We start from the raw sequence: 27,332 nt of genomic DNA, 5'->3' as shown, positions 1-27,332 counted from the left end.
TCAGATGATTCATTTTTCACCTTGTTCTAAATAAGAAGACAAGTATATAAGTGGCGCACACCAAAAGAAACCTTAAGGCTTGAGTGTCTGTTTCCCACGGTGAAGCGTTCTAGTGGCTCTGTTGTGGGGTGGCGTGCATTTTCTTGGCATGGTTAAGGTCAACTCAACCCCTTAGAGGGCAAGGTACTGTATACGTCTATAAATACAAAGCCATTCTGAGTGATCAGATTCATCCTATGGTAAAGCATTTCTATCCTGATAGGAGTAGAATCTTAAAGGATGACAATACCCCCATCTAGAGCATGCATGGTCACCGAATGGCTTAATGAAAACGATGTAAATTATATGCCATGGCCGACCTAGTCACCTGATCTCAACCCAATAGAACAAATATGGCAGATTCTGGAGTGGTGCCTAAGACAGTATTTTCCACCACCATTAACACTGAATGATAGAATTTCTCATGGAAGAAAGGTGTTGCATCCCTCCAGTAGAGTTTCAGAGACTTGTAGTTGGTGTTTTCCTTTATTTTGGCACTTAACTGTATGTCACAACTGTTGTTTTAACTGTATGTTACACTGTATGTGTAGTGACACAAGATCATCATATCAGACTCAGCTAACGCATATATGTAGGCTGATACAACTTTAAGTTATGGCTGAAGATTCAAGTCAAGTCAGATTCAAGTGGTATTGTACGTAGTTCCTTTTAAATAAACAGCAGTTTGGCTTCAAGTCTTGTGTGTAGGGTGTGTCTTTGATCGGTGCCCCAAGTAAAATTGGGAGTAAAATTCATAAAAATTGAGGAAAATGTAAGCTGCAATTCTGAAAGTGATACTTAGGCATTATTTCTAGAAAAGGCTGGGTGAGATCCATAAAACAATAAGATACTAAAATCCTAATGAAAGGCATCCACTCATTAGGAATAATTCTTCAGCAACACATTACAAATACAGATTTATACTATAGAATTTACTTTACTATATATTATGGAATATACATTCTGGTATAAATTTGGTTTGAAAATGATTTTTTGAGATGAGCATTAGTGTTGCTTTTTAGTATGTTCATGAATTGTTGATTTGTCTGCGAAAAGCAGAAAGAAGGTAACATTAACACATCAGTAGGAATACATATCATGGAAAAGATGGTTTCATATTGGATTTTACAATTGTGGGTTTTACCCAGAATTAAACCATTTCCAAGACAGAAGATACATGATTTAGACAACTGTTGGAATTTTACTAGAGTTTTGCATCGGCAATTGCTCATTGTCATAATGATACATGGCCCATTAGAATGTTTCTGCTGACAAAAAGTTGTACCGTCTTTTATTCTGTATATCTCTTTCAGGGGATCTGAGAGACAAATGCATCACACAGGCTATTGAAAACACATAAATCTCTTTTTTAAGGGACTCAGCCTGGTTTAGATTCAACCAAACAAAGGCTTTCAGGGTCTGTCTTTTATTTATGTGCCCGATACCTGTTTGGTTAGCCTTTTGTGCAGGCTGATAAATAACTGTTTTAAAGATTATCCACACAGAGTTTTCATCATTATGAGAATCATTACTGAAGCTGTTTCTGCTATTTTTTTCCAAGCATCTTTATCTTCACTGAACGCACATAAAATTACAAAGAATCCAATTAAACTGTTTGCTTTGCAAATTGCTACAATAAATTCCCAAACTACAGTATAGTTTACGCCTTCTGACAACATAATGTGTGTCTTCACATTTATTTACATCTTGACAGCCCAGCCTGTGTTAATTAAAATTTTCATCCTTTGTGAAATTCTAACCTCTAGCAGTGTTGCTGAAAAAAATTGCTGGAAAAATGTAATTGCATAGCAGTCTCATAAAATGTTTATTGTTAAAGATTTTTTAAACTAAATTAAAATACTTTAATGCATTAAGATGCAAAGTTTTACACTATTTCCACAATCCTTTTTCAGTATACAAGGTAGTTTTAAATTCATTTTGAGGTATTATTATTTTTGCTGTTCTTTTACTTTGTAAAAAAAACACTTAAGACACTGAAGATTAGCATATTGTGTTTTATGGACATTACCAACAATATCAGACAGCAACAGAATGCATAGCATGCACTTCTGCGTTCTTGTTACAATGTATACAGACTACAATATTTGGTAGCTTTACGCAATTGAAAGAATTAATGTCTTTTCTGAATGTCTTCTGCAATTAAACCATAGTCTTAAAACAGTATGTGTGGTCCACTTCACTGATCATAATACAGTAAGTATCCTAAGCATATCTCAAGCAAACTTCTAGATAAGTCCAGTAACTACAGCTTAGACTACAAAGACATTTTATTCGCTGCCTATCACTATAAGCAATGGGCACAAGACAAGATACACCCTAGACAGGACACCAGTCCATCACAGGGCACACACAGACACACTCACACAAGGGCCAGTTTTCCCAGACACTACTTAACCTACTCGTATATCTTAGAATTGTGTAAAGAAATTGTAGAACCCAGAGGAAACCCACACAAACATGGGTAGAACATACTAACGCTATGCAGGTAGCTCCCTGTTGAACCAGGGCCCCAGTACTGCAAGGCAGCAATGCTAACCACTGATCCACATTGCCACACATTGCTAGTACATTATTATATTAGTTCAAGTAGGTAGCTACGTCAGCATGTGTAGGTTGCAAAGGAACAAGTAAAGGTTTATCCCATGCTGAAAAGAGAAGAAAAGAGACACAATGTTTTGGCTGTGGAGCCTTCTTCAGGTGTGAAGAACCCAAAGAAGGCTCCACAGCCAAAATGTTGTGTCTCCTTTCTTCTCTTGCCAGCATGGAATAAACCTTTACTTGTTCCATTATTATATTAATATGCTAAACAGTCATTGCTTGTCATGCAAGACATCTGAAAGCACTGCCCTACTTCACGGTCTGTATAAGCACAGGTAGAGATACTATTGTAAAGGTTGTAAAAATGTAGGGAAGAAAGTCTCACATGAGTGCAGAGATTAGTTTTCCTTAATGAACACTAGTCCTATTGACAGCTGCAAGGCATCCTTACGTTTCAGCCATTGCTTTAAGATCCTGAGGGAGGTTCATGAAGCTGGTACCACTTACAATAGAAGTGGTAAAGGAAGAAAACTGAAACAGTACATTATATTAATTACATGACATACTGATTACGTTAAGTTCCTCAGAGTAAGTTTTTTGCATGCTAGTGCAAGTGTTAAAGTTTCTTGAACAACAGTAAGATACACATAATGCTCTTAGTTTGTTGGGAAGAAGAAACAAAATATAAAGGATGATGAACCATTATACTGTGCATCCATGAATTTTCTTTTCTTTCTGCTTAAGATGAGCACAATCTTTCAGTTTCATGGTGTTTTTTATAAATATTCAACTAATGTATGTGACAATGGTGTGTTCTAATGGTTTCGCATAAAAAGTGATTTCTGCCATCACTCTCTTTTATCTTATTATTTTCATCTGCTGTTTACTTTCCATATCCTGTATATATCTAGCTTGCATTGCTTTTTATATTTCAAGGAAAGTAAAAAGGTCCTGTCCTTTTGGCTATTATTTTAAAAACAAAAAACATTTTCAATTCCATACATGCAGTACACCCTTATTTTACTGCCCCCAGTATTGACTATGGAGAAATTTCTAGGTGTCCACCCTAAATCTTGACCTCTGTTCTAGACAATTTAAATCCATTTAGGAAAAATATTTTCATTCAGTTCTTACTGTTACAGATGTCTTTGTTCTATAAGGCCTCTATCCATCTTGTTAATATAATTAAAGTCAGCTCAGCACTCATTTATCTTAAATTGTTAAACAATCAGAATGCTGTTAGCTTCTTATAACCAAAATAAGAGCTGCCATCCAAGGAAGAAAAATGATGTAAATCTAATTTTTAGGTAGAAAGTCAGAATGAACTTTCTAGAAAAAAAGCCTAGCATATGTTGTTACTATGGACTAAATAATGTATGAAGATAAATGACCAACCTCAGTAATTATTTGCTTCCATAATGGATACTAAAATCTGTATGTTATTGAGTCATCAATAGAGCCTTCGTCGATAAAATTAGAAAATTTTGTTTCGTTTTCCAAAAAACAAAAACAAAAGTATTAGCAAGATTACTAACCCTTGAAAAAATCTCCTTTTAAAAGTATTGTGTGAACAGAACCCATTTGAATACCTTGTTTTTACTTCATTCTTATCTGTTGATGTTTGTACATTTACATTAGAGACCTTTACTGGCTTAATACAGCATGTCTGTCCAACTGATGGCTCAGTGTTTTTATATCAGTAAGGTGTGATTTTGTTGGTGCAGAGTATTGTTGATCACAGCTTTTTTACCTGTTATAAACATATCTTAAAAGCCATCACATCCTATTAATTCAGATAAAGTGTGTTTATAAAAACTGGTATTGCATATATTTTTTAATACTTCTAATACAAAGTACAGTGTCTTCCAAATTACTTCTTGATATTGTCTTGAAATTGTCTTCGTGATACTTTAAATTGAGTTTCCCTTTATTCACCATTATTTGCCTTACATTGTGACAGAATAAAACATGGACCTTCTCCAGACACTTATCTCTGGCTTCTCTGTTTTAATAGTACCTTTGCTTGTTTAGTGATGCCTCTCAGGCCAGTGTATTCAAGTGTAGGGAGATACAATACCACTAGCTAAGGAGAAGAAGACATTTAAAACAAACACTTCCGTAGTCAGATCAGATTGTGTTTAATAAATTGAGGACAGCTTGTGTTACATGTAGTGTCCTGGAGCATGATCCATTGCAACAGAGCATGTTTAGTCTTTTATAAATGCATGATTTATTGATAAAGATTGGTTTGAGAGGATTTTAAGGATATAGTGTCCTTTTAAAATCTTAAACTATTTTCTTTGTCTATAGATATAGATATAGCACTGCAATAGATTAGATTGACAGATATATCAGTTGAATATTAAAATATTTGAGCGTTTCGAGATACTGCTCTATAAGTTGACAATATCACAAACACATTCCTATGGATGGAAAATGTAACATGTTTTAGGATTTGAACTTTACAGCCATGCTGAAGAATATAGCACCAGAAATTTACAGTATATAGAAGAATTCAGGAATAGGTATGAAGTGTATACAAAGATGTCAGAGAAAGCCACGCTTTGGAGTAAACTGTACAATGATACGTTGCTCTTAGGGATGGTTCAGTGCCACAGTCAACAAGAAGCTTATTGAAACCTTTACAGTTAAACAAGTCCTCACATGGCAACACATACTGTAGGTCCTAGTTAAAAAATAACAATTGAAATGAAATATTAGTTTAACTGCATATGGTATCTTATTAACTCTTGTTATCTATTCATAATTTACACTATATAGAGACATCATTTTGATGTCATGATTCCATCATGTTTTTCTTTTTCTTTTTTTCTGTTTTTTTCTTTAAATAACATGATTCAAGTAGTTTAAAATAAGTACATTGCAATATAGAAATCAACTTTTTCTGTTAAGCTAACCAATTATTTTAGCTTACAAAAATCAATAAATTATTTCTCACACTGTTCTATTCATCGCAGCCAATTAAGGAATCACATTGGTAATTGTAATTTTTTCCAACTATTTCAATAAATCTAACCTTGCAGGTCCGTTCAGCATTCAAAAGAGAAGCTTCTTTACATCAGTGCCACAGGTACATAGACAGTTTATAAGAAGAACTTTAAATGAAAAGGCATTGCGATGTTTTAGCTGTCTGATCATGTTAAATAAAGCCAGTTTTGTTCTCAAAGCCAGTGCATATCAGTCTCCGTTTTTAATAGAATATTTTTTTTAGATGCCAAAGTGGCAAAATGAACTGGTAATTACAAGGCTTAATTGCTGTGTTTTTACAGTCCAGACTATACGTCTGTTCCTATTTTTTCACTGGATAGTACACATGGCTGTTGTTTGCAGTATATTTCCAGGGCTATTGATTGCTATTATTGTTAATTCAATGGGCACAATAGAACTCTATCAGCAAAATGCAGGTTAATTATCTCAGGGTCAGTCATTCTTGTATCCAAACCAAAGATCTCAACCCTCATGCATTATATAGGACTTAATAGCTAACCTTAAATCAGGAAAAGAAATCATTTCTGTATTATTTTGTGCTAATTAATGTCTTCAAAAACATCTAAAATGTTTTGTGGTAAAATTCTTTTTTAAAAAAATATTGTTTTTGTTGTTTTCAAAATGATTGTATTTCATTGATCTGTTCTGTGTGTCCTGTTTAAGTGCATTCTGTTGTTGAAAGGGATTTGAATTTTTTCATGTATTGCTTCAAATGAATGTGCTTTAAAACAATGCAAAGTTCAAGTTCATCCATCCATTTTCTTTCTAACTGCTTTGTCCAGTACAGAGTTGTAAAGGAGCTGGAGCCTGTCCCAGCAAGCAATGAGCACTAGGCAAGATACACCCTGGGCAGGACACCAGTCCATCGCAGGGCACACACAAACACGCACTCCAGGGCCAATTTTCAGTTAACCTACTGTACCACTGTGTCTTTGGACTGTGAAAAGGAACTGGAGCACCCAGAGAAACCCACACAAACACAAAGAGAATTTATAAACTCCATACAGATGGCACCCCATGTCCAGAACTGGACCCAGCACCCCAGCGCTGTGAGGCAGCAACGCTAAGCACTGTGCCACCAAACTGCCCAGTACAGGTTCAGTTCACAATAAATCTCTTATTTCTGTGTTTTAAAGTAAAACTGGGGCTTCTCATTAGGTTTTGTAGGTTGGGAATGGGAATGGAGGTTCATAATTCAGAAGAAGATAAAATCCCTATTTTCTGAGAAGCAAAAAATACACATGTGCACGTATTCCATTCAATCAGTTAGTTCATTGAGACTTAAATTAGATAATTAAGCTCAGATGGAATGAGAACCAGCAGGTGTGTTGGTCTCCAGGACCAGGATAAGGAGCCCCTCTTATAGGGTATAATACCTACTGTATGAACTTAAATAGAAATGGACACTGAGAAGACTTTAAATAGACTTTGAGAACACTCTAATGTCTTGACTGTCCTGACCAAAATCTCATCATCTTCTTTAAAAGATATATGTGTTGGCATTCAAACATATCTTCTCTTCTTCTTAAATAAAACATGCAAATAATGCCACCTTTATCACTGCCTATCTCAGGTTTAGGAGATTTGCAAAAAAACAAACAAATTGAATGGAAAAAAGAAGTCTATGACATACTTTTAGAGAAAAGTCAATACTCTGTTACTGGACACTTTCAAGCTAATTACAAAACCTGTAAAGCTTTAAATAACCTTGCACGTTTGTTTTTTCTAATAGAAAATTGAAGCATTTCTTCAATGTTGTGGGTTTTGAATATTGATTATTAGTCATTGCTAGTATACTTTAGCACATGTTATTTCAAGTACTTTGTGTGGAAATTACAGGGTTTTAAAAAATTAAAGCTATTGCTTCAGTCTTGAGAAAAGTCAAATAACAGGCTTAACTACGTGTATATGGCTATATCATGCAATTTTACTAAATGCCCAAAGTAAACACTATTAACATGTCTGAGAAATTAAACCTGTTATTTATCTGATATGAATTGTCTTGTCTATTATTTAACTAATATTGGAAATGAGGGTTCTTCTGTATAAATAAAAAAAGTGTTGAATTTACAGTAAGCTAAGCTGCCTTAAGATATCAAGTGAAGCAGACAGTAGAAGCAATAAGAAATACAGGTTTTTCAATTTACTTTCTAGTATTCTCATGTGGAAACTTTAAAACTACTAAACCAATGGTAACAGTTTTTATGCAAATTTAAAGTTCAACAATAATCAAAACCACTCTTAGGATTGACAGTTCTCAAATGCTGTATTTCCACAAGGTTGTTTCTATTATTGCAGAGATTTTCCTACTATTTTCCTTAGCCTGTGAACCGTGAGATCCTTCATGTTTAATTTTCTACTTGAGAAAAACAGAAATATTGCACAGAAATATTACCCTCAGCCTAAATTTGTTATTGGCCATAGCAATGATTTCCAATGGGACGTACCCAGGAGAACCTTTTTGGTCAATGTACATCACTTAAGCAGACAGCTTTTCTAGAACTCCGTTAGAAGCACATATTGTATCACTGTCCAGAGATACACATTTGGGGCTTCTTAAAGTAAGCCGTCTGGTTGTTGCTTAGGGTAAAGGGGTTTTAAGGGTGTCCTTGGATGTAGTGTCTTTCTGTTATGACTGACTGCTTGTGAGTGTTCATGGAGGTCTTCACAATACAAAAACTGACTTGTATACCAAGGGTCTCAAAGCTCAACTCCTGTAGCACCATTCCTTTCAGTAAATAATATAATAATAATAATTTCTTACAATTATATAGCACTTTTCTGGACACTCCACTCAAAGCGCTTTACAGGTAATGGGGACTCCCCTCCACCACCACCAATGTGCAGCATCCACCTGGATGATGCGACGGCAGCCATAGTGCACCAGAACGCTCACCACAGATCAACTATAAGTGGGGAGGAGAGCAGAGTAATGAAGCCAATTCATAGATGGGGATTATTAGGAGGCCATGATGGGTAAGGGCCAATGGGAAATTTGGCCAGGACACCAGGGTTATTACTCTTTTCGAGAAACACCCTGGGATTTTTAATGACCACAGAGAGTCAGGACCCCAGTTTTACATCTCATCTGAAGGATGGCGCCTGCTTACTGTATAATGTCCCTGTCGTGGGGCATTTGGACCCACATGGACCACAGGGTGAATGCCCCCTGCTGGCCCCACTAACACCTCTTCCAGCAGCAACCTTAGTTTTTCCCAGGAGGTCTCCCATCCAGGTACTGACCACACTCACACCTGCATAGCTTCAGTGGGTTGCCAGTTGTGAGTTGCAGGGTGATATCCACCCAGGTATGATTTTTAACAGCCTCATTGTGAATGAATCAAGATCTAACAGTAATGTAGCACATTTTCAAGAGAAAAAACAAACTCGATACAGTATCACCAGGAAATAAAGGACTTCCCAGTTTTTTTTTTGTTTTGGGGTGTGTTCTTATCTGTTTTAACAAAAGAAAATACATGCCACATATTACCACGTAAACTGAGATGTGAGACTTAGATGTGATATAACTTTTTGAAATCACCTTAAAGTCCATCATCTAAAGTATTATTTGCAATTTCCAAATATGTGCTTTGGTGCTTTAAAAATAGATGTTTGTTGTGATGAACTCATCTCTAAATTATTTTTGGCAAAAAGAATACATTTTAATGTGAATTTTTAAGATTGTTTTTTAGATAATAGGAATTACTAGAGAAAATTAAAATATTGAATTTGACATTTAAAAATAATCTAAATTGTCTTTAGGGTACTTAGAACTTTTTCATATTGAGAGAAAACATGAGAGAAAAGTCTTTCACAAAATCCAGTTTCAGTGTGGATATTAATTAATATTAAAATAGTTAATTGTTTTTTCTGCCATAAGGGATAATTTATAGGTAGTATACATGGGAAAAAAAATATGGGGTAAATTAAAACTGATAATTTTACACAACGTTCTGACACCAGCTTTCCCTTACAGAAATATTTTCTGAATTTTTTTCAATGAAGTATTTTTCCATAGCAGCTAAAACTTAAACCTTCAGGTCAATGATATTGTTTGAAGCATGCTAAACTGAAAGACTCACACATACTTTTAGTTATAAATAAGAATTAGAACATATTAGAATTATACAAATTTATACAAATATAATATGTGTTATATACAGTAGGTCTTAGAATTATATCATTTGAATAATGTGAACATATTTAATTTTGTAAACATCTCCAAATTTGTATGTAGAATATTCATAGGAAAAAATTCTAAAAATTACACTCTGATTTTTTTGTACTCCAAAGTGTATTCTGATGAAGCACTGCAATCCAGTCAGTGGAATAAAAAGGCATGCCTCTACTCCTTGGCTGTCAAATAATGGTTAATAGAGAAATTAGATAGGTTTAAAAGTGACATTTTCTGTTAACGAAAGAGCAGCGCTATTAGACATTTTACTTAGTCCAGATTAATTGGCCTTATAACCAGCCGAGAGGCCTGTCGATGTGCTGAAGTTAATGGAATTGATTGTGGATATTGTGTTTGTTTCTGCAGGGACTCCAGTGAATCGGATTCCTATCATGGCCAAGCAGGTGTTAGATCTCTACACTCTCTACAAGCTTGTCACAGAAAAAGGAGGCTTAGTGGAGGTCATCAATAAGAAGATATGGCGTGAGATCACCAAAGGTCTAAACCTTCCTACCTCTATCACTAGTGCAGCTTTTACTCTCAGAACACAGTAAGTATGCAATGCAATCAGAAACTTTGAACAAAGAGTGAACAAGGAGTATCATGAATTCCAAATTATTGCACAGTTTGAGGCCATGGGTGTTTTTGCTGAATATACCTATTGGAGGACTTTATAGTGTTTTCCACTATATTCTAATATATATATATATGATATATATTTGTATATATATATGAAGCAAAACCATACAGAAATGTATTTTGGTTCTTTCCAGTTAAATTAAATTCCTAGTTTCTTTGATGTGTATACATTTTCTGAGAAATTGGCTGCTAGAATAAGCATTTCAAATAAAGTATAGTATATATACTTTTTTTATATATTTTAGTATATTCGTATATACAGTATAAGTTAGTATATGGTATATGTTCTGTCCTTCAATCTCATCATTTCCTAAATAAATTCAGTATTACACCATAAGCAATACACTAAGAAATCATTCCAACATTTATAATGGTATATTTAGTTTCATTTTCACCTTAAAGTGGATCCAAAATGATACATTTTTGCTTTATGTAACAAAAGTGAGAAATTAAAATTGTCTTTTTTTCTTACATTTTCTTGAGTCCTGAAATGATATAAATATTGAAAATGAAATTAACAAAAGCCAAATATCTTGGAAACTACTGTAAATAAAATATTAATTTTCACTCTTGCTACCATTCTGGTAAAGCACCATTCATGGTGATCTGGACTAAATGACTTAGCTTCCCAATATCACGTACTGTATAAATTATGTAATTATGGTGGCAGAAGTTGGCGTGCAAAGTTGTAACCGCAGTAAAAAAGAAGAAACAGACTTGTTTGCACAAGTTTCACCAAGGTCTGTTATTTAAAGATATTACTTCATCCTGAAAGAGGCTGATGCCTTTATACACCACTCAGAAATGCATAAACATGTTTCTGTTTTAACCATATTCACCTGGTTGAAAAACATTTGCCGATTACTAAATCAGGATAATGTGGTAGGGCACTATATACAAGAGAAGTGCATCTAAACTTAGTTGTTATTATTTACAGGTATATGAAGTACCTTTATCCCTATGAATGTGAAAAGCGGGGTCTCAGCTCCCCAGGTGAGCTTCAGGCAGCTATTGACAGTAACCGAAGAGAAGGTCGCCGACAGAGCTACGGGTCAGCTTTGTTCAGCTACTCTCCTGTGGGGACGCCTAATGTCCTCTCCTCACCAAAGATCCAGATGCCTCCAATCGCAATGCCTACTCCCAACGGTGGCCACATCACTACTGCCATAAAGAAAGGTATGGACTGCCTCCAGTTCTGCATCTGCCTAAAAACACTAGAACCTCTACTAAACCAATAAAAGGTTACAAACAAGAGTACGCCATTTGGTTCAGTTTTGTGTATATTTTTTTGTATCTAGAGTTTGATGATGTACAGTAGTACATAAACTAGTGGTTAATGCTTTTTTCTCTTCACTCATAGAAAGACAATGTCAAAACGCCACCAAGGGTGTTTTGTATTGGTGATGTTTGGCTTCTCCAGACAATTGAGTCAAAAATAATTTTGGGGGGTATTCAACAAATCATTATCCTATTAGTCATTTCTCTCATTTCTGAGGTGTGTGCTGCCACTTGGATGTAAGAGCTCACAGGTCTCTTTAGTCCTGATACATGTATTTTGAACCTGAACAGGAATCCACATTTCAACCCAGGCAAAGCATCAATATATGTCCGTTGTCTCCTGAATTTCTTTTTAAACTAATCACTTATCCCTAAGTTTCACAAAAATATTTTTGTGAACCCTATCATGTCAGATTTATTTTTTATTGTTAAGATACTATTGTTGTTTATGATAAATTTCCCATTGTGTGTAATATGCTTACTATGAATACTACAGTACCAAAGAAATGTAAATGTAAAATACCAAAAAACACCTAGAGGTGATCAAAATCAAAATATGTTTTGTAAGAAGTTTAAACTGTTGATAAAAATTTACCTCTGAAAGTTACATTTGTGTAAAAACATTTTATTTTACATTTTTGTTCTGGTAATAACTGATGCTTGCTAGAGTTTTATTCTAGTGATTTGTCTGTAAATATCTGTTGACAAATTTTAAAAAATAGTCTCAAAATGTAGAAGTTCCTCTAAGGTCACTGAGCTCATTTTTTATTGTTTCAACATCTTTACATCTTGTGTTACAATGGGAGATTAAAGACTGAGTCCTATAGTAGAGTGTATACTACATTATGGTCATCACCTCTGAAAGGAAACATCTTGCAGGACTTCCTCATACACTCATTGGGTACTTCCGTGTCACACTGGGAGGAACGAAGCAGAAATAGCCAGGAATACCTCTAGATTCCTTTAAAAAAGCAGGTTGTACTGAAAATGAATGAATGGTCTGATTTCAGCAAGGGTGGTTACCTCACAGGCCTCATGGTTAGACTTCAAACTGTATTTCACTGTATTTACTCTGTATTATGTACAGATAACTGTATTATTATTTTACAGTTATTTTCATAAATACTATAAGTCTGTAAAATGAAAGCATTTGGTATATTTTAAATATACACAAAACTGTGCTGAATGGCCTCCTCTCATTTGTAACAATTCTCACCTGTTTAGTAGGGTTTAGTATCACCCTCCTGCCAGGGTGTAGCATGACAAACAGTCCCTGGTTGGAATCAGAGTTTATCCACTGTGGAATAGGAGTACCTGATAAATTGCACTTTATTACAGTTGACTGGGATTGAGTCGGAATGTGCTCAATTTACCACACTCACTTCACTAACTTCTATCGATAGATAGCACAAAGAGAACTAAGCTTATCATGAAGAACTGTACCTGTCCTCCAATGGACAGAGAGTGCCAGAAAAACATTGCCAAAATGAAAGATGACCTCACAAAATGCTGTATTCGCTGCACAGGGTTGTTCAAAAAATTCTGACCCCTGTATGGAAGAACAGCTAGTATGAGCATCGTAAATATTCTAAATTGTTCCTTACTGCCCTTTCTGCTAGTTCAAGAGATCCAAAGGAATGGTAGGATCATAATTTAAGATAAAATAGGGTCAATGAAATATCATCATCATGTATAGCAATTAGTTTGCTATATACAGATATTTGGGGCCATCAGTTTAATATGTTCTTTGGTATATATTTCTAAAGCTACTTCAAAGTGACATTCCTCAGAGTATTTTCAATATCAAAGTAACCCTTATTGGCATGCTGAATTCAAAGCACGTTAACCTGTGATCCTTGTTTGAAGTTTATCAATAACCAATTCTATCTCCTGTTCTTATCATTAAGATTTAAATAATTATAAATAATATTAGGTCATTGACTTAATATTTGAATTAATTCTGGTGATGGCACCATTGTGAAAAATCTACAGTAACATTTCATTTATGTTTTACCAAAAGAAAACTGAAGTGTAGCTGTATTTGTCCCAGGTTGATAGCTTGATATTAAGGATCTTGTAAGTTAGTAGAAAATGAGCAAAGGAGCTGCTGTTCATAAAGTACTTCCCATTGATGAAAACTCTAGATATCGATAGTATTATTTGCATCTGATCTTCCAGAGAACATGTTAATGGGGCAATAATTTAAGATACTGCTACGTTCACAAAAGCTGGGATTTCCAAAATGAGTTTTTTATCCTGGTATTTTTTAAACGTACAGTTTTTATACAAACACAGGCAAACATGACTGACATACGAGCAAATCAAAAGGTGTGGCTTCTATATATAAGTTATATATGTTACTATAGAAGCTTGAAAGACAGAGCATAAGCTTTTCAAGATTCTTCTTGATTCAAGATTCCTCTTCTTTTAAAAAATAAGACGTTTTATGAACTTCTTGACAAGTGAAGCGTGTTCTTCCTGCGTTTCCTTGGACACACATCAGAGGGGAGGAGACATTCGCGTTCCCATCGGGTTCTGTCTCTGTCTCCCGCAGAAGAGACGATGATGTCGAGCAGTGTGCCCAGCAGGATCGCCATTCCCGTGTCGCTCGCGGGACACCACGTGGCCGCCGCCCAGGCAGTGGCGGCCCAGGCGGCGGCGGCAGCTCAGGCGGCGGCCCTGGAACAGTTGCGGGAGAAGCTGGAGTCGGGGGAGCCTCCCGAGAAGAAGATGATGCTGATGGCCGAGGAACAGCAGCGGATAATGCAGCACGCGCTCCAGCAGAACCTCTTTGCCATGGCAACACAGCTCCCAGTGAACATCAAAATTAACAACAGAGGTAAGGAACAGAGTGTGCAGTAAACTGTGTTGGGCAAAGCAATGTTTTTTAAAAGTAATCCCTTACAAATAACAGTTTACAGTTTCCTACACATTCAAACCACCAATGAAATAGGGGAAAAAACAACATATAGCAGAAATATATATGGTTTGGATATGTCCTAATTGAAAAAAAGTGACAAAATGTAATATCAGAACTGCACAAAGGAAAGCCACATTTGTCCTTAATAATCAAAATCCAGAAAACGTGACGTAACATTTTTTTCACATCACTTATGAGTTGGTATTTGGTAAATCCGGCTCTGGCAGGGATTACGCTAACGAGATGCTTCCGGTAGTGTGCTATGAAAGTTCTGGCACTACAGTGGGGGATGTTTGACCCTTCCTCCAAGCAGACTTGCTCTAGGTCCTTCAGACCCCTTGATGTCTTTTTGTGATCTGTCTTCTTGAGAAATATCCAATGTCATGGTTCCAGTTGTCATTCTGACATATAGTAGTATGGCAAATACGAGCTGCCTCTTTTTGTGGTTTGCCCTAAGAATAGGCTTCCTGTTGCAACTTAGGCATTTCTTCAACACTCGTGCAGATATTGAACACTTTGCCTGCAGGACAACTTCTCTCACAAATAGTGGTGGCAGGATACATTTGTGTCTACTTCCTGGCCAGATGGCTAGTATACTAGTAGCCTTGAATTTCTTAATAATGAACACTACAGTGAAAAGTATCTTCAGTTTTCTAAGGATACTTTTAACGCCATCACCAAACTTTAAGATCTCTGTGACCTTGTCCAAGGTGCTACTACTGAAAGTCTTCTATGTCTTATATGTGTTACATCCTTTTATATCCCAGGGAGGAAAGAAACCTATGTTGATTTGTTTGTGGTAGAATTTTATTTGAGGGAGCACTCAGTGGTGTGATCCTTGTCTTTTCAGGAATTAAATTATTCATTTATAAGAAATATAAATTTATGAATTTAGTTTGTTTCAAAACTGGCATGTAGAAATTCTGTACCAAGACAGAACAATACAATACTGTTCTCTGGTATATAAGTTAATATAATGTTGGCTAAAATGCTGTTAATGGTCCCAGCTTTCCTGGTTTAAGACAAGCAATAAGTCATACATTATTTAATAATAGTTTCTTGATGAAGAATGAAGGGCTTATCTGTTCATGTGTGATATCATTTTTCTGCAAGACTGCTCCTCTCAGATTACTCTTAATCTCTAGCTCTATGGTTTATATTTGATGAGAAAATGAAGTATATGTTTTTTAGATTTTGAGTGTGCTGTGCCTGTCTTGGCTTAGTTTAGATGTATGTACCCCATATTAAAAATGACATCTACATTAATTAATACTTTGATGCAAAAAGTATATTTTTACAATCCTTCATGTAAAAAAATGGGTAACTTTAAATATAATACTCAAAATGCAATATACTGTATATATTGTATTTTTCATCTGATTTACATTCTTTAGTAGAAAACTTAATGGTGCTGAAAATAAAAAATGTCATCTGACTCGCATTCAAAAACATTTGCTCCAATGCAAAATTGGCTCAGCCTTTTTCTAAACAGAGATTGTTGCCAGGATTTTTTCCAAAACTCTTTTGAAGTAAAAACTATTTTTATCATACCTGTGTACTCTTCTATATTCTAGATTGGTATCATAAAGTTTCCATGACAGTGTTCCTAAAGAGAATAACATATTTTTCTCTGGAAATAAATATTTTTATTCAAGTGGAAATGTATATAGCTAATTCTATGTATTTAAGCATTTTTCTTCAAATAATTGCTGGTTGGATGAACATGCAGATGCAGACGTATATGTCTTCCTTCAAAACTGTTATATCTGTTCTGAAGGCCATAATACACTGAACTCAAGTCTTGTCATTCATGAGTTATCTGCCTTAGTCTGTAGTGTTCTCTTCTTGCTTCTTGTGTTCATTTTACAAAAAAATGCTCATATTGAGTTTTTTGCTCTCTCTCTCTCTCTCTCTCTGGTTTCTTTCTGACAGATGATAGACAAGAGACTGCATTGAACCTGTCTACCAACGGCATTAGCAGCATCAACATGTCAATAGAAATAAATGGAGTTGTCTACACAGGTAAATAGAGGGCCGTTTGCTGATGTAATTGCAGGCAGGAAATTCAATAAGTTATAGCAGCACCCCTGCGCTTAGTCCTCAGCGCAATTTGATGTCTTCACTATAAAATCCATCGTAATGAAGTGGCAGTCCAATAGTGTTAAAAAAGTTAAATATCTCAGAATTGGGCCTGTTGATTTGGGGTCGATTGGGCTTATTGTCTTATGTGCTAAGAAAAAGACCACTTGATTTAGCTACAGAAAGTGCATGTGTCTGAGCTTTGGGCTATAATTACATTTAGATAAGTAGTTCATGTTGCCTCAAAGCCCTATCTTAAACTTACAGTGCACATATTTTGAGTATTTTGCCTTTAACAGCTCTATATCTTATTATGAGACCCATCGAGTTTTCGTGTGATGGTGGCTTTCTGCTTTAAGCACTTTGTCCTATATTATAAGAAAGCTGATCTTCTACTATATTAGTTTAACATCAGATTATTTTTCATTTTATTTATATATATTTAAAGCAGTTTTATTTTTTACATTAAGACAAAAGAAAACAGTGTTGTCAGGCAGGTTTTGAGACTAATGCAAGTAAGGGGTCATTGCTATTACTGCTGTTTATATAGGCCTTATTCTTTTTTAAGTCTCTTTTATTCATAATAGACACAAGACTTGGTGTTGTGCTGACATCAACTGTTTGACTGTTTTTGAATCAAAGAGGAAATCAACATATGCACATTTAAATGCACACTTTCTTCTGAAAGTAAACAGATCACGCCACTTGATTTGTCTTAGCAGATCCAGTGTTTTCCTTGTGATGGGCCTTTGTCCCCACATAAGTCTTCTCCTGTTATTTTGAGTCCCATTTCCCTGCCAGGAGGCTCATTTAATCTCTACTGTAGTATATTCAAATGTGGCATTTCTGTGGTTAATTTGGTTTATGGTTTAAGTTGTCAGTAAATGTGCAGGAGCATGAACCCTATTGAACCATGTATGTTTTGGTCAGAATGTGGATCTCATACTTTCATTCATTATTAAACAGTGGACAGTCACATGAGGTGCAAGGGGCAAAGTCTTTTCATCTTTATTTTCAGAAAGGCAGAGACTTAATGGGGCTTTGCATTATATGACTTAACACATTTTAAACGACAGGATATAGGGTGGAACAATAAAATGCCACGCATGATGGAAAATGGCTCTTTATTTGTTGCTGCTTGAAATCAGGCATGAGTTGCAATAAGTGACCCTTTAAAACTAGAAGACTCTCAACGGTCAAAAGAATGCTGCTTCTTCAGTTGTCATGGTGAATTCTAATTGGATTGGCTTCTTGATTCATAACCAACCACACGCCAACAAATCAATTAAACGTCCTGTCGGATTGCTGCCACCTTTTTCAAGTAACAGCACTTCTACTTATCTGCTGGGAGTGTTGTTTGATTTCATTCCCCATGCCTTTTCCAATTCCATATCAGTTGTTTAAAAGAATAATGTAAGTATGACTCCATTTTTCCCAGTTATACAACGTCTACCAAAGTCCATGTAGTGCCTGTGTTTTTACTATCAAACGTATAATGGTTTTCTCATTATCCCAGGCTCATGTTCGTTATCAGATTAGCAGTGCAGAAACAGCACATGCTCCACTCGCAACTATATTCCAGTCCAATATAAAGAACTGTGTTTTAGATTTTTAATGGTCTTATCTAAGTATTAACAGCCTACACGTAATTCATATTACGTAAAAAAAAAACACTGGTGCTGCTGCAGGTGCACAAGAGAAAATAAATGCCATTTTGCTTAGCAGTCCCATCAGCACAAAAGTAGAATCTGAGCACCAAGCAGTGAAGTTCAGTAAGTAATAAGCAAAAAAGGCGTGTTTAGTGGTACTGTAGGTGTTTGTACTGTATATCCTAGATATCCTAGAGCAAATCCTACAGTATAACCATATCCTAGAAAGTCCACTGAAAAAGAAAAATCATTACTTACAGTAGAACTCCGTTTTCTACAAAGTATATGTATAGGATAAGTAAAGTATCCATTTTAGTGTTTTGAAAGGTGCTATACAATCATTTACTGTTAGCATTACTGCCTCGCAGTGCCAGGGCCCTAAGTTCAATTTCTGGGGTACTATCTGCATTGAGTTTGTGTTTTCTCCCCATGTTCATGGGAAGAAACTTTCCTCTATGTGCTCCGGTTTCCTCCTACAGTCCAAAGACTGGCAGGTTAATTGGCGTCAGGGAAAATTGGCCCTGGTGCGAGTGTGTGTTTGTGTCTGTGTGTGACCTGGGATTCACTGGCATCCAATCCAGGGTGTATCTTGCCCTCCGCCCATTGCTTGCTGGGATATGCTCTGGCTCACCCTCAAAACAAAAAATGAGTAAAGCACTTGAAGGTAGATAGAGGATCTATCTACTGTATATCTTTATTTTTATATTTTTATGTCTATATATTTATAAAGGGATAAATATAAAGGATTTCCTCAACAGATATACCTGGAATATGACTCACAAATCAGAGGGTGCATAGAACAGTACATCTCTCCACCATACTTCCCCACTGCCTTTATGGTCCGGTTGTAATTGTGAGACTGGACGTGACACATTTGAAAATGAGTGCTCTACCCTTGGCTACCCATGTTTGAATTTGGAAGCAGAAAGCTTTGCATATGTATGGGTCTTTGAAAAGTGCACTTTGTGTTAAATTCAAATCTCTGTTTCAACAGAGTGGTGTGTTTCTTAGAACGTCAGAAAGTACACAGGGGGGGTTAAAAGGACAGGGAGTCTCCCTCAAAGGGATACCACATGACAGGAATGTATTGGTCCATGAATCTCATTGGGCCCTGCTGTGAAAAGGTCCTTGATTCTGTTTGCACAACAATGACATGTTATTTGTAAGATAATGGTATTTTTGGTCAGGCCTAGTCTGGATTTCTCCAGAAGATTGATTTACAGTGCCTTCAAAGATCTTTTGTCCTCTTAAACCTAGGTGTCCTGTTCGCTCGAAAGCCGGTCATTCCAGTGATACCCGGAAGCAACGGAAACAGCATGAACAGCTCTCAGGGAAAGTCCAGTCCAGGACAGCCTGCACAAAACCAGCCATCCTCCTCCTCCTCAGCCCATGGGCAAACCTCCAGCAGGAGTTCCTCGCCGTGAACACTCTGCTCATCCCACAGACACTCACGGACATCCTTAACAAGTCAAGCAGTCCAAAAAATGAAAAAAGAAAAGACTTCTGTGTTTTTGGATGTGGCGTTTTGTTCGTTTTTGTTTTCATTCGTTAAAGAGTTTCCAAATGCAAAACGGAATATAAAATGGTTACTTGTAAGGACCTTGCTTCAGCAGAAACAAACAAAAAAAACCAATATACTTGCTCTTAAAAGTGTATGAACTGCAGCTTTGTCAGTAAAAACAAAAAATGCATACATAGAAATTTTCATATTGTGAACATCATTTTCTAGTTTGTATTAAATTGAACAGTAATGGATGGAACTACCTGAAAACAGGCGTTGTTTTGAAGGAGACAACCAGAAGGTATTGTGGGAAAGAACAGATGGATAGGCAGGGGCAACTAATCTGACCCCATGCCCTTCTTGAAAAGGAGGTGAGGTTTGTTTTGTTCAGTCCTGATAAAGCCGTGGCTGACAAGGCATAATTCAAAAGCTGCATTTACATTGTCAGCATTAGAGTAAATTTGTCAGACGATACGCAGTTCAGCAACTTGGACTTCTTTAATTACACTGTGTTGCTGCAGGCAGAGGGAGGGTGCTCTTCTCAGCTTATACCAAAGAATATCAAAGCATTGATTCAAAGTCATTCACATTGCTCAGTAGAGGAAAACAGATTTTATCAAATATTAAGGGCACAATGGCACTATAACAACAGATTCTTCATCATAAACGTTTATGCAGTACTGTAGTGCCAGTAATAAACATAAAGATGAGAACCACACTGTGTTGTTTCCTGATAAATCAGATTTCACTGAATATAATAGCATAGGATGCTAAAAGCTATACGGGGTCTTCTCTCCGTGTTTTTGTATGGAACAAATCATTATGGCAGCATGCAAGGCACTGCCTTATAGGCAGCAGTGTGGAGTAGTGGTTGGAGCTCTCACTGCATAAAAGGACAGTGGTTGGTTCAAATCCCATGTGGAACACTGCTGCCGTGCCCTTGAGTGAGGTACTTTTCTCATATTGCTTCAATAAAACGCTGTATAAATGGGTAAGTTGCTTTGGATAAAATCGTCAGCCGAGTGAATTTATAATAATAAAAAGCAATGGCAGTGGTAAAAATCCTTTCACAAAACTTGTCTGATAACACATTATGCCTGATACCGAAAGCTTAAATACAAAGCCTGCCCCTTGACCGAGCGACATGTCTGAAGTAACCACAATGCTCCACTGTTGGGTGTGGACATGAGCTTTCAGTGCATCGCTGGTGTTAGAACATCGCATGCTAAGTGTAGAATAAAAAGAGCAGCAGTCATCTTTTAGAAGACTTACGGTTCTCTGCTGTGAACCCATGTGATCAGTGACAAAAGGCGTAGGATTAAAAGATGGGATTTCGATTTGTACATAAGAGTTTAAAATATAGCAATTTAGATGAATTTAAGTCACAAACAAGAACCAATATGTCTGAGACAGGAGTCTAGCCAGGGATCAACAGGGGGCTGCCACTCTGACAGACCACCTCAGTGATATCCACAGTGTGTCTATGCTCCATTGGCCCTGGACAGACATTACATATCAGTGTCACCAGAGCTCTGTACACTGATGGACACAAGTGCCAGTGGGGCATTTGATTCCTGGGTGATTTACCAAGCAGTCGAACTGTTAAAATCAAACCAAATACCCAGGGTGAATTACAAACCAAGGAGTGGAAGTGTCAACCATATTTAGTGGCTTTATTGTGAATCAAATCATTTTTTCATATTAACTCATGCACTTGTCTCTAAGACCAGGAAGGTTGAATTTTTTTCTTAGGGAAGATAGGTGGAGGTTTGAAGGTGTGTTTGTATTTGCTTTTTTATTAAGTTCATTAAGTCTATAGTTTATTTCTGTTCATATGCTCTTTGAGAGGCTATACACATTGAGTCAGAAATCAACACCACTGCTTTGTTTTAAACCTTTTCTATGTCTTTGCAGATGCAGCCAGATACCTCACAAATATACCTGTATATACATAGATTATAAATACAAAATATACCTCATAGATTTCATTTCTCTTATTATTATTATTATTATTATTATTATTATTATTATTGTAAAGCCACTTGAAAAACAATGTTTTTGTTTCCACGGCTCACTGGATTTTTTTTCTTATTTTGTATTGTTATGCCAAAGAAGGGAATATTCTATGCTAGCGCATCTACCTCATGTTTTATAGACTGTGCCAACAGATACAAACTTAGCTGTCAGTTTTGAACTATAGTCTGTAGGTCCAGATATTCTATTGTTTAATCACAAGATTTATTTAAACAAAAGCATATATATATTTAAGGACCTTTTACATATCCAACATATCCAACTTCAACTGTTCACATTTCTATTTTGTAACATGTATTACTGGGATGGAAAATACCGGAAGGCTTTTTATGCATGTGGTCCCTATTACTAGGAATTATGTGAGACACAGTAAATTATTGTAATTTGTAACAGGCTCAATGCCATTCATACATGTTACAAATACAGTATCTTACATCAGTAAAATGAACACATTAAGGTATTTCATATTATTACCACAAAAAAAACAATATCTTCCACTTTAGGAAACTGAATATTCTGTTGGATTAAAATATCTAGGTTGTTGCGTTCAAATAATCTTCTTTAATTTACAAGGTGTTTACTTTATAACCATTTGTTTCCAAGGATCAGATTGTTAAAATGTGGATATCGAGCATTGTTAATTTGGATGAATGTGTTGAACAACTTACAAGTATTAATACTTTATGAAAGCTGGTGAATCTTGTTAGCCAAGACTTCCTCGAAGTTCTTAGTGACATGATAAGCTCTACAAGGAATTGTTCATTCTGAGAAAGAAAAAAAAACAATTAAAATGTATTGTTTGCAATGAATTGTGTAACACAAAATTCAGTTCAACAGAATTCAAGGATTTTTTTTATTTGTTAAAATTAAATGTATATTCTGGGACCATCTCTAAGAAGAGTGTAAAAATAGGCCAGCTTTGGGAAACAATGCTTTCATATGTTTTAATTACACACAGAGTAGCACACAGCTTATTTCATACTCACTTTTGTGTGGGGGGGATTTCCATTTGAGAAATGTATTTTTTTTTGGAGCGCATTGGCACAGCCTATACATATACATATAATTGTCAGTTCCCTGCCACATCATTAGATTCCAAGGAATGATAGGAAGGGAATATATTTCCAATAACTGGAAAACTTTGTTGCTGACTGTGAAACAAGAACATGAAACATAATTCTTGTACCAAAGATCAAAAGCAACCCATTTCTCTTTACTTTGTAAAAATATATATATGAATCACAAAAAGAAAAAGAAAAAATAGCACATTGTTTAAAAAAAAAGATTAACTTCTGTCTATAAAGTATGTTGTTTACTTTGTTTAAAAATTTTTTGCAATGCTATGCTGGTAGATTGTAGATCCTATAATAGCTTTACTCGCTGTGTATGAGGCTTTAAATAGTTCTTTTTCTTGTTCATTTTGGATTAATCCAGTGCATTATATGAAAGCTGGATTGTGGTGCTCAGGGGTTTAAAAACATACAAAAAACAGGTGAAAGAGATTTTTTTTTGTTTTTGCCATTTGACTTGTAGCACATTTAGAAATAAAATGCTGCTTTAAACTCAAAGAGACTTGTGTCTGTTTTATTATACATAGGATCACTATTTGATAGTTCCAAGTGATACTCTTCCTTGAAGAAAAACTTTTTTTAAAATGTACAGTATATGCTGCAGGAAATAATATGGATTAATGTGCCATGCGGCTTCATGTTAGTATATTTAAGGTGATTAAACCTGTATTAAACCTAAATTAATGGTGTAATTAAAAATTATCAAAAGTGAAACTTTTGAAACTGTACTTTTTTTCATTCTTATTTTCCAAACATGATTTCAGATCCATTCATTTGTTCACTAATGGGACAGGTTGCCAGTCAAATTCTCAATCTCCAAGAACCTTGACAACTTAGGCTTTTCTCTTCTTTTCTACCACAACTGCTCCTAATGGCATAATAAGTGGAAAAACAGGGGACAGTAGGACCAGGGGTGGTTCTCTACTGGGAGCCTCCTTCACCAGCATGAGGAGTGTGTCCTCAAAGATTAACATAGGGGCAGACTCAAGGCCACTTTAATTTGTACATTCAGTTGCATGAGACAAATACTGGTTATTTAAATTAAATATTTAAATTGGTTCAAATTGGTGTTGTTTTGTATATTCAAATGCTCAGAATATGGGGCATGGTAAGGTGGTATTCCACCTATGTGACCATCAATTCATCAATTGATCATTCAATCATTCATCAATTTCCCTACGGGATTAATAAAGTATTATCTATCCGTAAGCTGTCTTGTGATGTTAAACAAGTTCTACATTGAAATCAACAATCAATCTAAATAAATAACTTTTCCCTGTGGTGGTTCTCCATTATCTCTATGACATAAGAAGTGTCAATACAAAAATAAGTTGAAGAATTTCAAATACTATTTGTATTTTTAACAGGAGGGTTCCACCGCAGTTTTTAAAAAAAGTTGGTTTGCTGCATGAAAATATTTGTTTTATTTCAGTTCCTTGTCAGTCACACTTTCAAATTACTAGCACAAATTTACGAATGCATCCTCACAGAATAGCTTACTCCTCTCGTCCTTACTCCTTACTCTCTTACTCCTCTCGTCCAGTCCTCCCCCCACTGCTCCCCTCACCTCCGTCTCATCGCCTCCTTCATCCGTCATGCCACATCAGTGCCGCTCATCTCCCAGCCAGTCCTCACAAGATCCAACTCCTCGCCGAAGACTGCGTTCCGCCGTCGTCGTCCCTCTCTCATTACAAACCCAGCCTTCCCGTTCCTCCACGGCAAAGTCTCCAAATAACCCCCGCTTCTCTCGAGGATGTCCCTGCCGCCGCGCTTCACGCACATCGGCTCCCCCTTCTCCTGGATCATCTCTCGCGATTTCCAACTGGACCGTAGCAAGCCTCCAGAGGATACTTCGAAAACATGGCGTCCATTTTAAAAGAAACGCTTCCAAAAAAGCTCAGTTTTCCCGACTTAACCGTACTTAACCGCAGTCTACACAGGGAAACATCAGCTCCACAGCTTCCCCCGGCACCCTCTGATGACATCACCCGCGCCGCCGCCACTCATCCCAACGTGAGGACCCCGAGGCCGCCCGCGCCTCTGCCTGTCGCATCTTCTGTCTTGTCTTGTCCTGATATATCCGTGTCTGTGTCCCTTCCCCAAGCAATCCATACCTCTGCTGAACAACTGCACCTAGCCTCTTCCACCCAGCTTCCTTCCCTAAACTCCTTGCTGCCGAGTCTAAGGCCCCAGGCTCACACCCCTCCCCCACCCCCTTCTCTGCTTAATCTAATTTCTGCACTCTCTTCTGTCTCTACCTCCGGCGTCCAACACGGCTCAAGCTCCGCCAGCTTGGTGCCTTCGGCCCCGGTTTCTTTTTTTTTCAGCCCCTGCTGCTGTCTCCACAGCCCAAAGGCCAGCTAGTAAACGACCCCCAGCTCAGTCAGCAGGCAGCCCTTACCCTCCCCCACCCCCGGCAGCCTCCTCAGTCCTTCACGCAGCCTTCGCCCCTGCTTCAATTCCTCCTCAACAGTCTTCGGCTTCCATATCCCAAGCCACCAAGCTTCAGGCCCCAGATCCGTCTAACCCCTCCTACCACAATCTGCTTTCCGCTCTTCTTCCCTCCTGATCTTCTCCCTTCCCCTGTGTCCAACACGGCATCCGTCATCCCATGCCTTTGGCCCTGATTCCAATCTCCCCTTTACTAAGGACTTTCCTCTCCGAACAGCCGTTCCTCTCCCAGCTCCTCCTAACACACTAAAGTTTAGTCCTCCTCCCATTCCCTTTTCACTCTGGCAGCAAATTCTATGAGGTGCGGACATCAATCTAGCTCACCTTCTCTCTTCCTCCACTTACAACTCCGATTCTAGAACAGTCGACTGCGGCTCGATTTCCGTTACTCTCAAATCTTCTGACCCTCACTCTGCTTCAGTCCTTCGAATTTCCGACTTCTGCTTGGCTTTCAGCATTTTCCGCGACATCACGTGCTCCACATTTCCCGAACGTCGTCAGGAACTCGACGATTACATGCACAGCATCCCCGATCTATCTGCCCTTTTCGAGGGCTCCCTGTTCTACGATTACCATAAGCAGTTCTTGGCCGAGGCCGCTGCCCGCCTACTCCAACGGAACCAGCCCACCTACTGGGGAGCCCTCGAGCATCTCCCCCACAGCATCTATTCTCCCACCAGGTTTTCTTCAAACCTTCTCGGCCAAAGACGTTCGTGGTCTCCCCATCGTGATGATCAGAGGCCAACAAATTTCCAACATCTTCAATTCCTCAACACGTACCTCTCCCCTTCGTCGCTTCCTTCATATTTGCAGCTTCTGCGGCGAAGCTCATGCTCGCTCTGCCTGTCCCCGCCGGCCCTTCCATGCTCGCTCCACCTTCAGCGTTCCCAAAAGACTACTGGCTTTTCCGTCTATCCCAATCGACATCCCCGCTCTTGCTTCCGACCTGCTCCGTCACCCCGACACCTCTTCCACCCACATCTTACTCGACGGCCTTTCCTTCGGATTCTCACCAGGCCCGTGCACACTTCCTTCTTCCTCTATCTTTTGCAAAAATTTGCAATCTGCCACCGCTGATCCCCAGTCCGTTGATTCCTTGCTAGCATCCGAAGTCGAGAATGGTTTCATGATCGGCCCACTTGACTCTCCCCCATTCCCTACATACCACATCAATCCCATTGGTATAGCGGTCCGTCCGGGTGCCTGGCTCACTAAGGCCGACATCTCCAGTGCCGTTAAAGTTATGCCTCCTGACCCAGACTTCTGGCACCTCTTCGGAGTTCATTGGCGAAACAAGTTCTTCGCAGTCCGCCTTACCTTCGGACGTAGGAGTAGCCCAAAAATTTTCGGTACCTTAGCCGAAGCTCTCTGCCGGATCCCCTTGAATAACTATAAGCTTCCTTTTCTTGTCCACCTTCTCGATGATTTCCTTACCATAGACTTTCCTCACACCCCACCTGCAAAAGCCTCCTCCACACTTATTTCCGTTTTTAGGAAACTAGGGGTACCTCTTGCCACGGACAAAACAACTGGCCCCTCTCATATAATCCAATTCCTTGGGATCACCATCAATTCCATCAATTTCTCCGCCTCCCTGCCTCGTGACAAAATCGACAGGATCCAGATGTATATCTCTATCTATTCTTCCGCCGAATTTTGCACAAAGAGGGAACTTCCCTCTCCGCTCGGCCACCTAAATAACGCCATGTGTATCATTCCTCAAGGACGGTCTACCTTCTCGACCTCGCCTCTTCTGTGCCCTCCCTTTACCACCACATAAGCCTTTCAGCCAACTGCAAATCCGAGCTCAGGCTTTGGCAGCTTCTCTTGGCCAACTGGAATGGCATATCTCTCTTCTACGATGACCTCCTCTCTGACACCGAGGATATCCAGCTTTTCACAGACGCAGCCCCCTCAGTCGGTTTCGGAG

General features: G+C 37.6%; 1 protein-coding gene across 1 annotated transcript in view; it reads left to right on the top strand.

The window, feature by feature from the left end:
- Nucleotides 1-21,812, top strand: part of arid3c (AT rich interactive domain 3C (BRIGHT-like)) — a 133,950-nt gene extending 112,138 nt beyond the window's left edge. Inside the window, exons 4-8 of the mRNA XM_088911497.1 lie at nucleotides 10,148-10,331; nucleotides 11,358-11,596; nucleotides 14,253-14,537; nucleotides 16,551-16,640; nucleotides 19,604-21,812. Of these exons, the coding sequence (XP_088767623.1) occupies nucleotides 10,148-10,331; nucleotides 11,358-11,596; nucleotides 14,253-14,537; nucleotides 16,551-16,640; nucleotides 19,604-19,770 (965 nt within the window). The 3' untranslated portion in view covers nucleotides 19,771-21,812. The remainder of the gene's footprint in view (nucleotides 1-10,147; nucleotides 10,332-11,357; nucleotides 11,597-14,252; nucleotides 14,538-16,550; nucleotides 16,641-19,603) is intronic.
- The last annotated feature ends 5,520 nt before the right edge of the window (nucleotides 21,813-27,332 follow it).

The sequence above is a fragment of the Atractosteus spatula genome, chromosome 3 (genome assembly GCF_055471065.1).
Source record: "Atractosteus spatula isolate fAtrSpa1 chromosome 3, fAtrSpa1.hap1, whole genome shotgun sequence".
NCBI lineage: Eukaryota > Metazoa > Chordata > Actinopteri > Semionotiformes > Lepisosteidae > Atractosteus > Atractosteus spatula.
The sequence above is the reverse complement of the archived record's forward strand: the minus strand, read 5'-3'. Positions and strand labels throughout refer to the sequence as shown.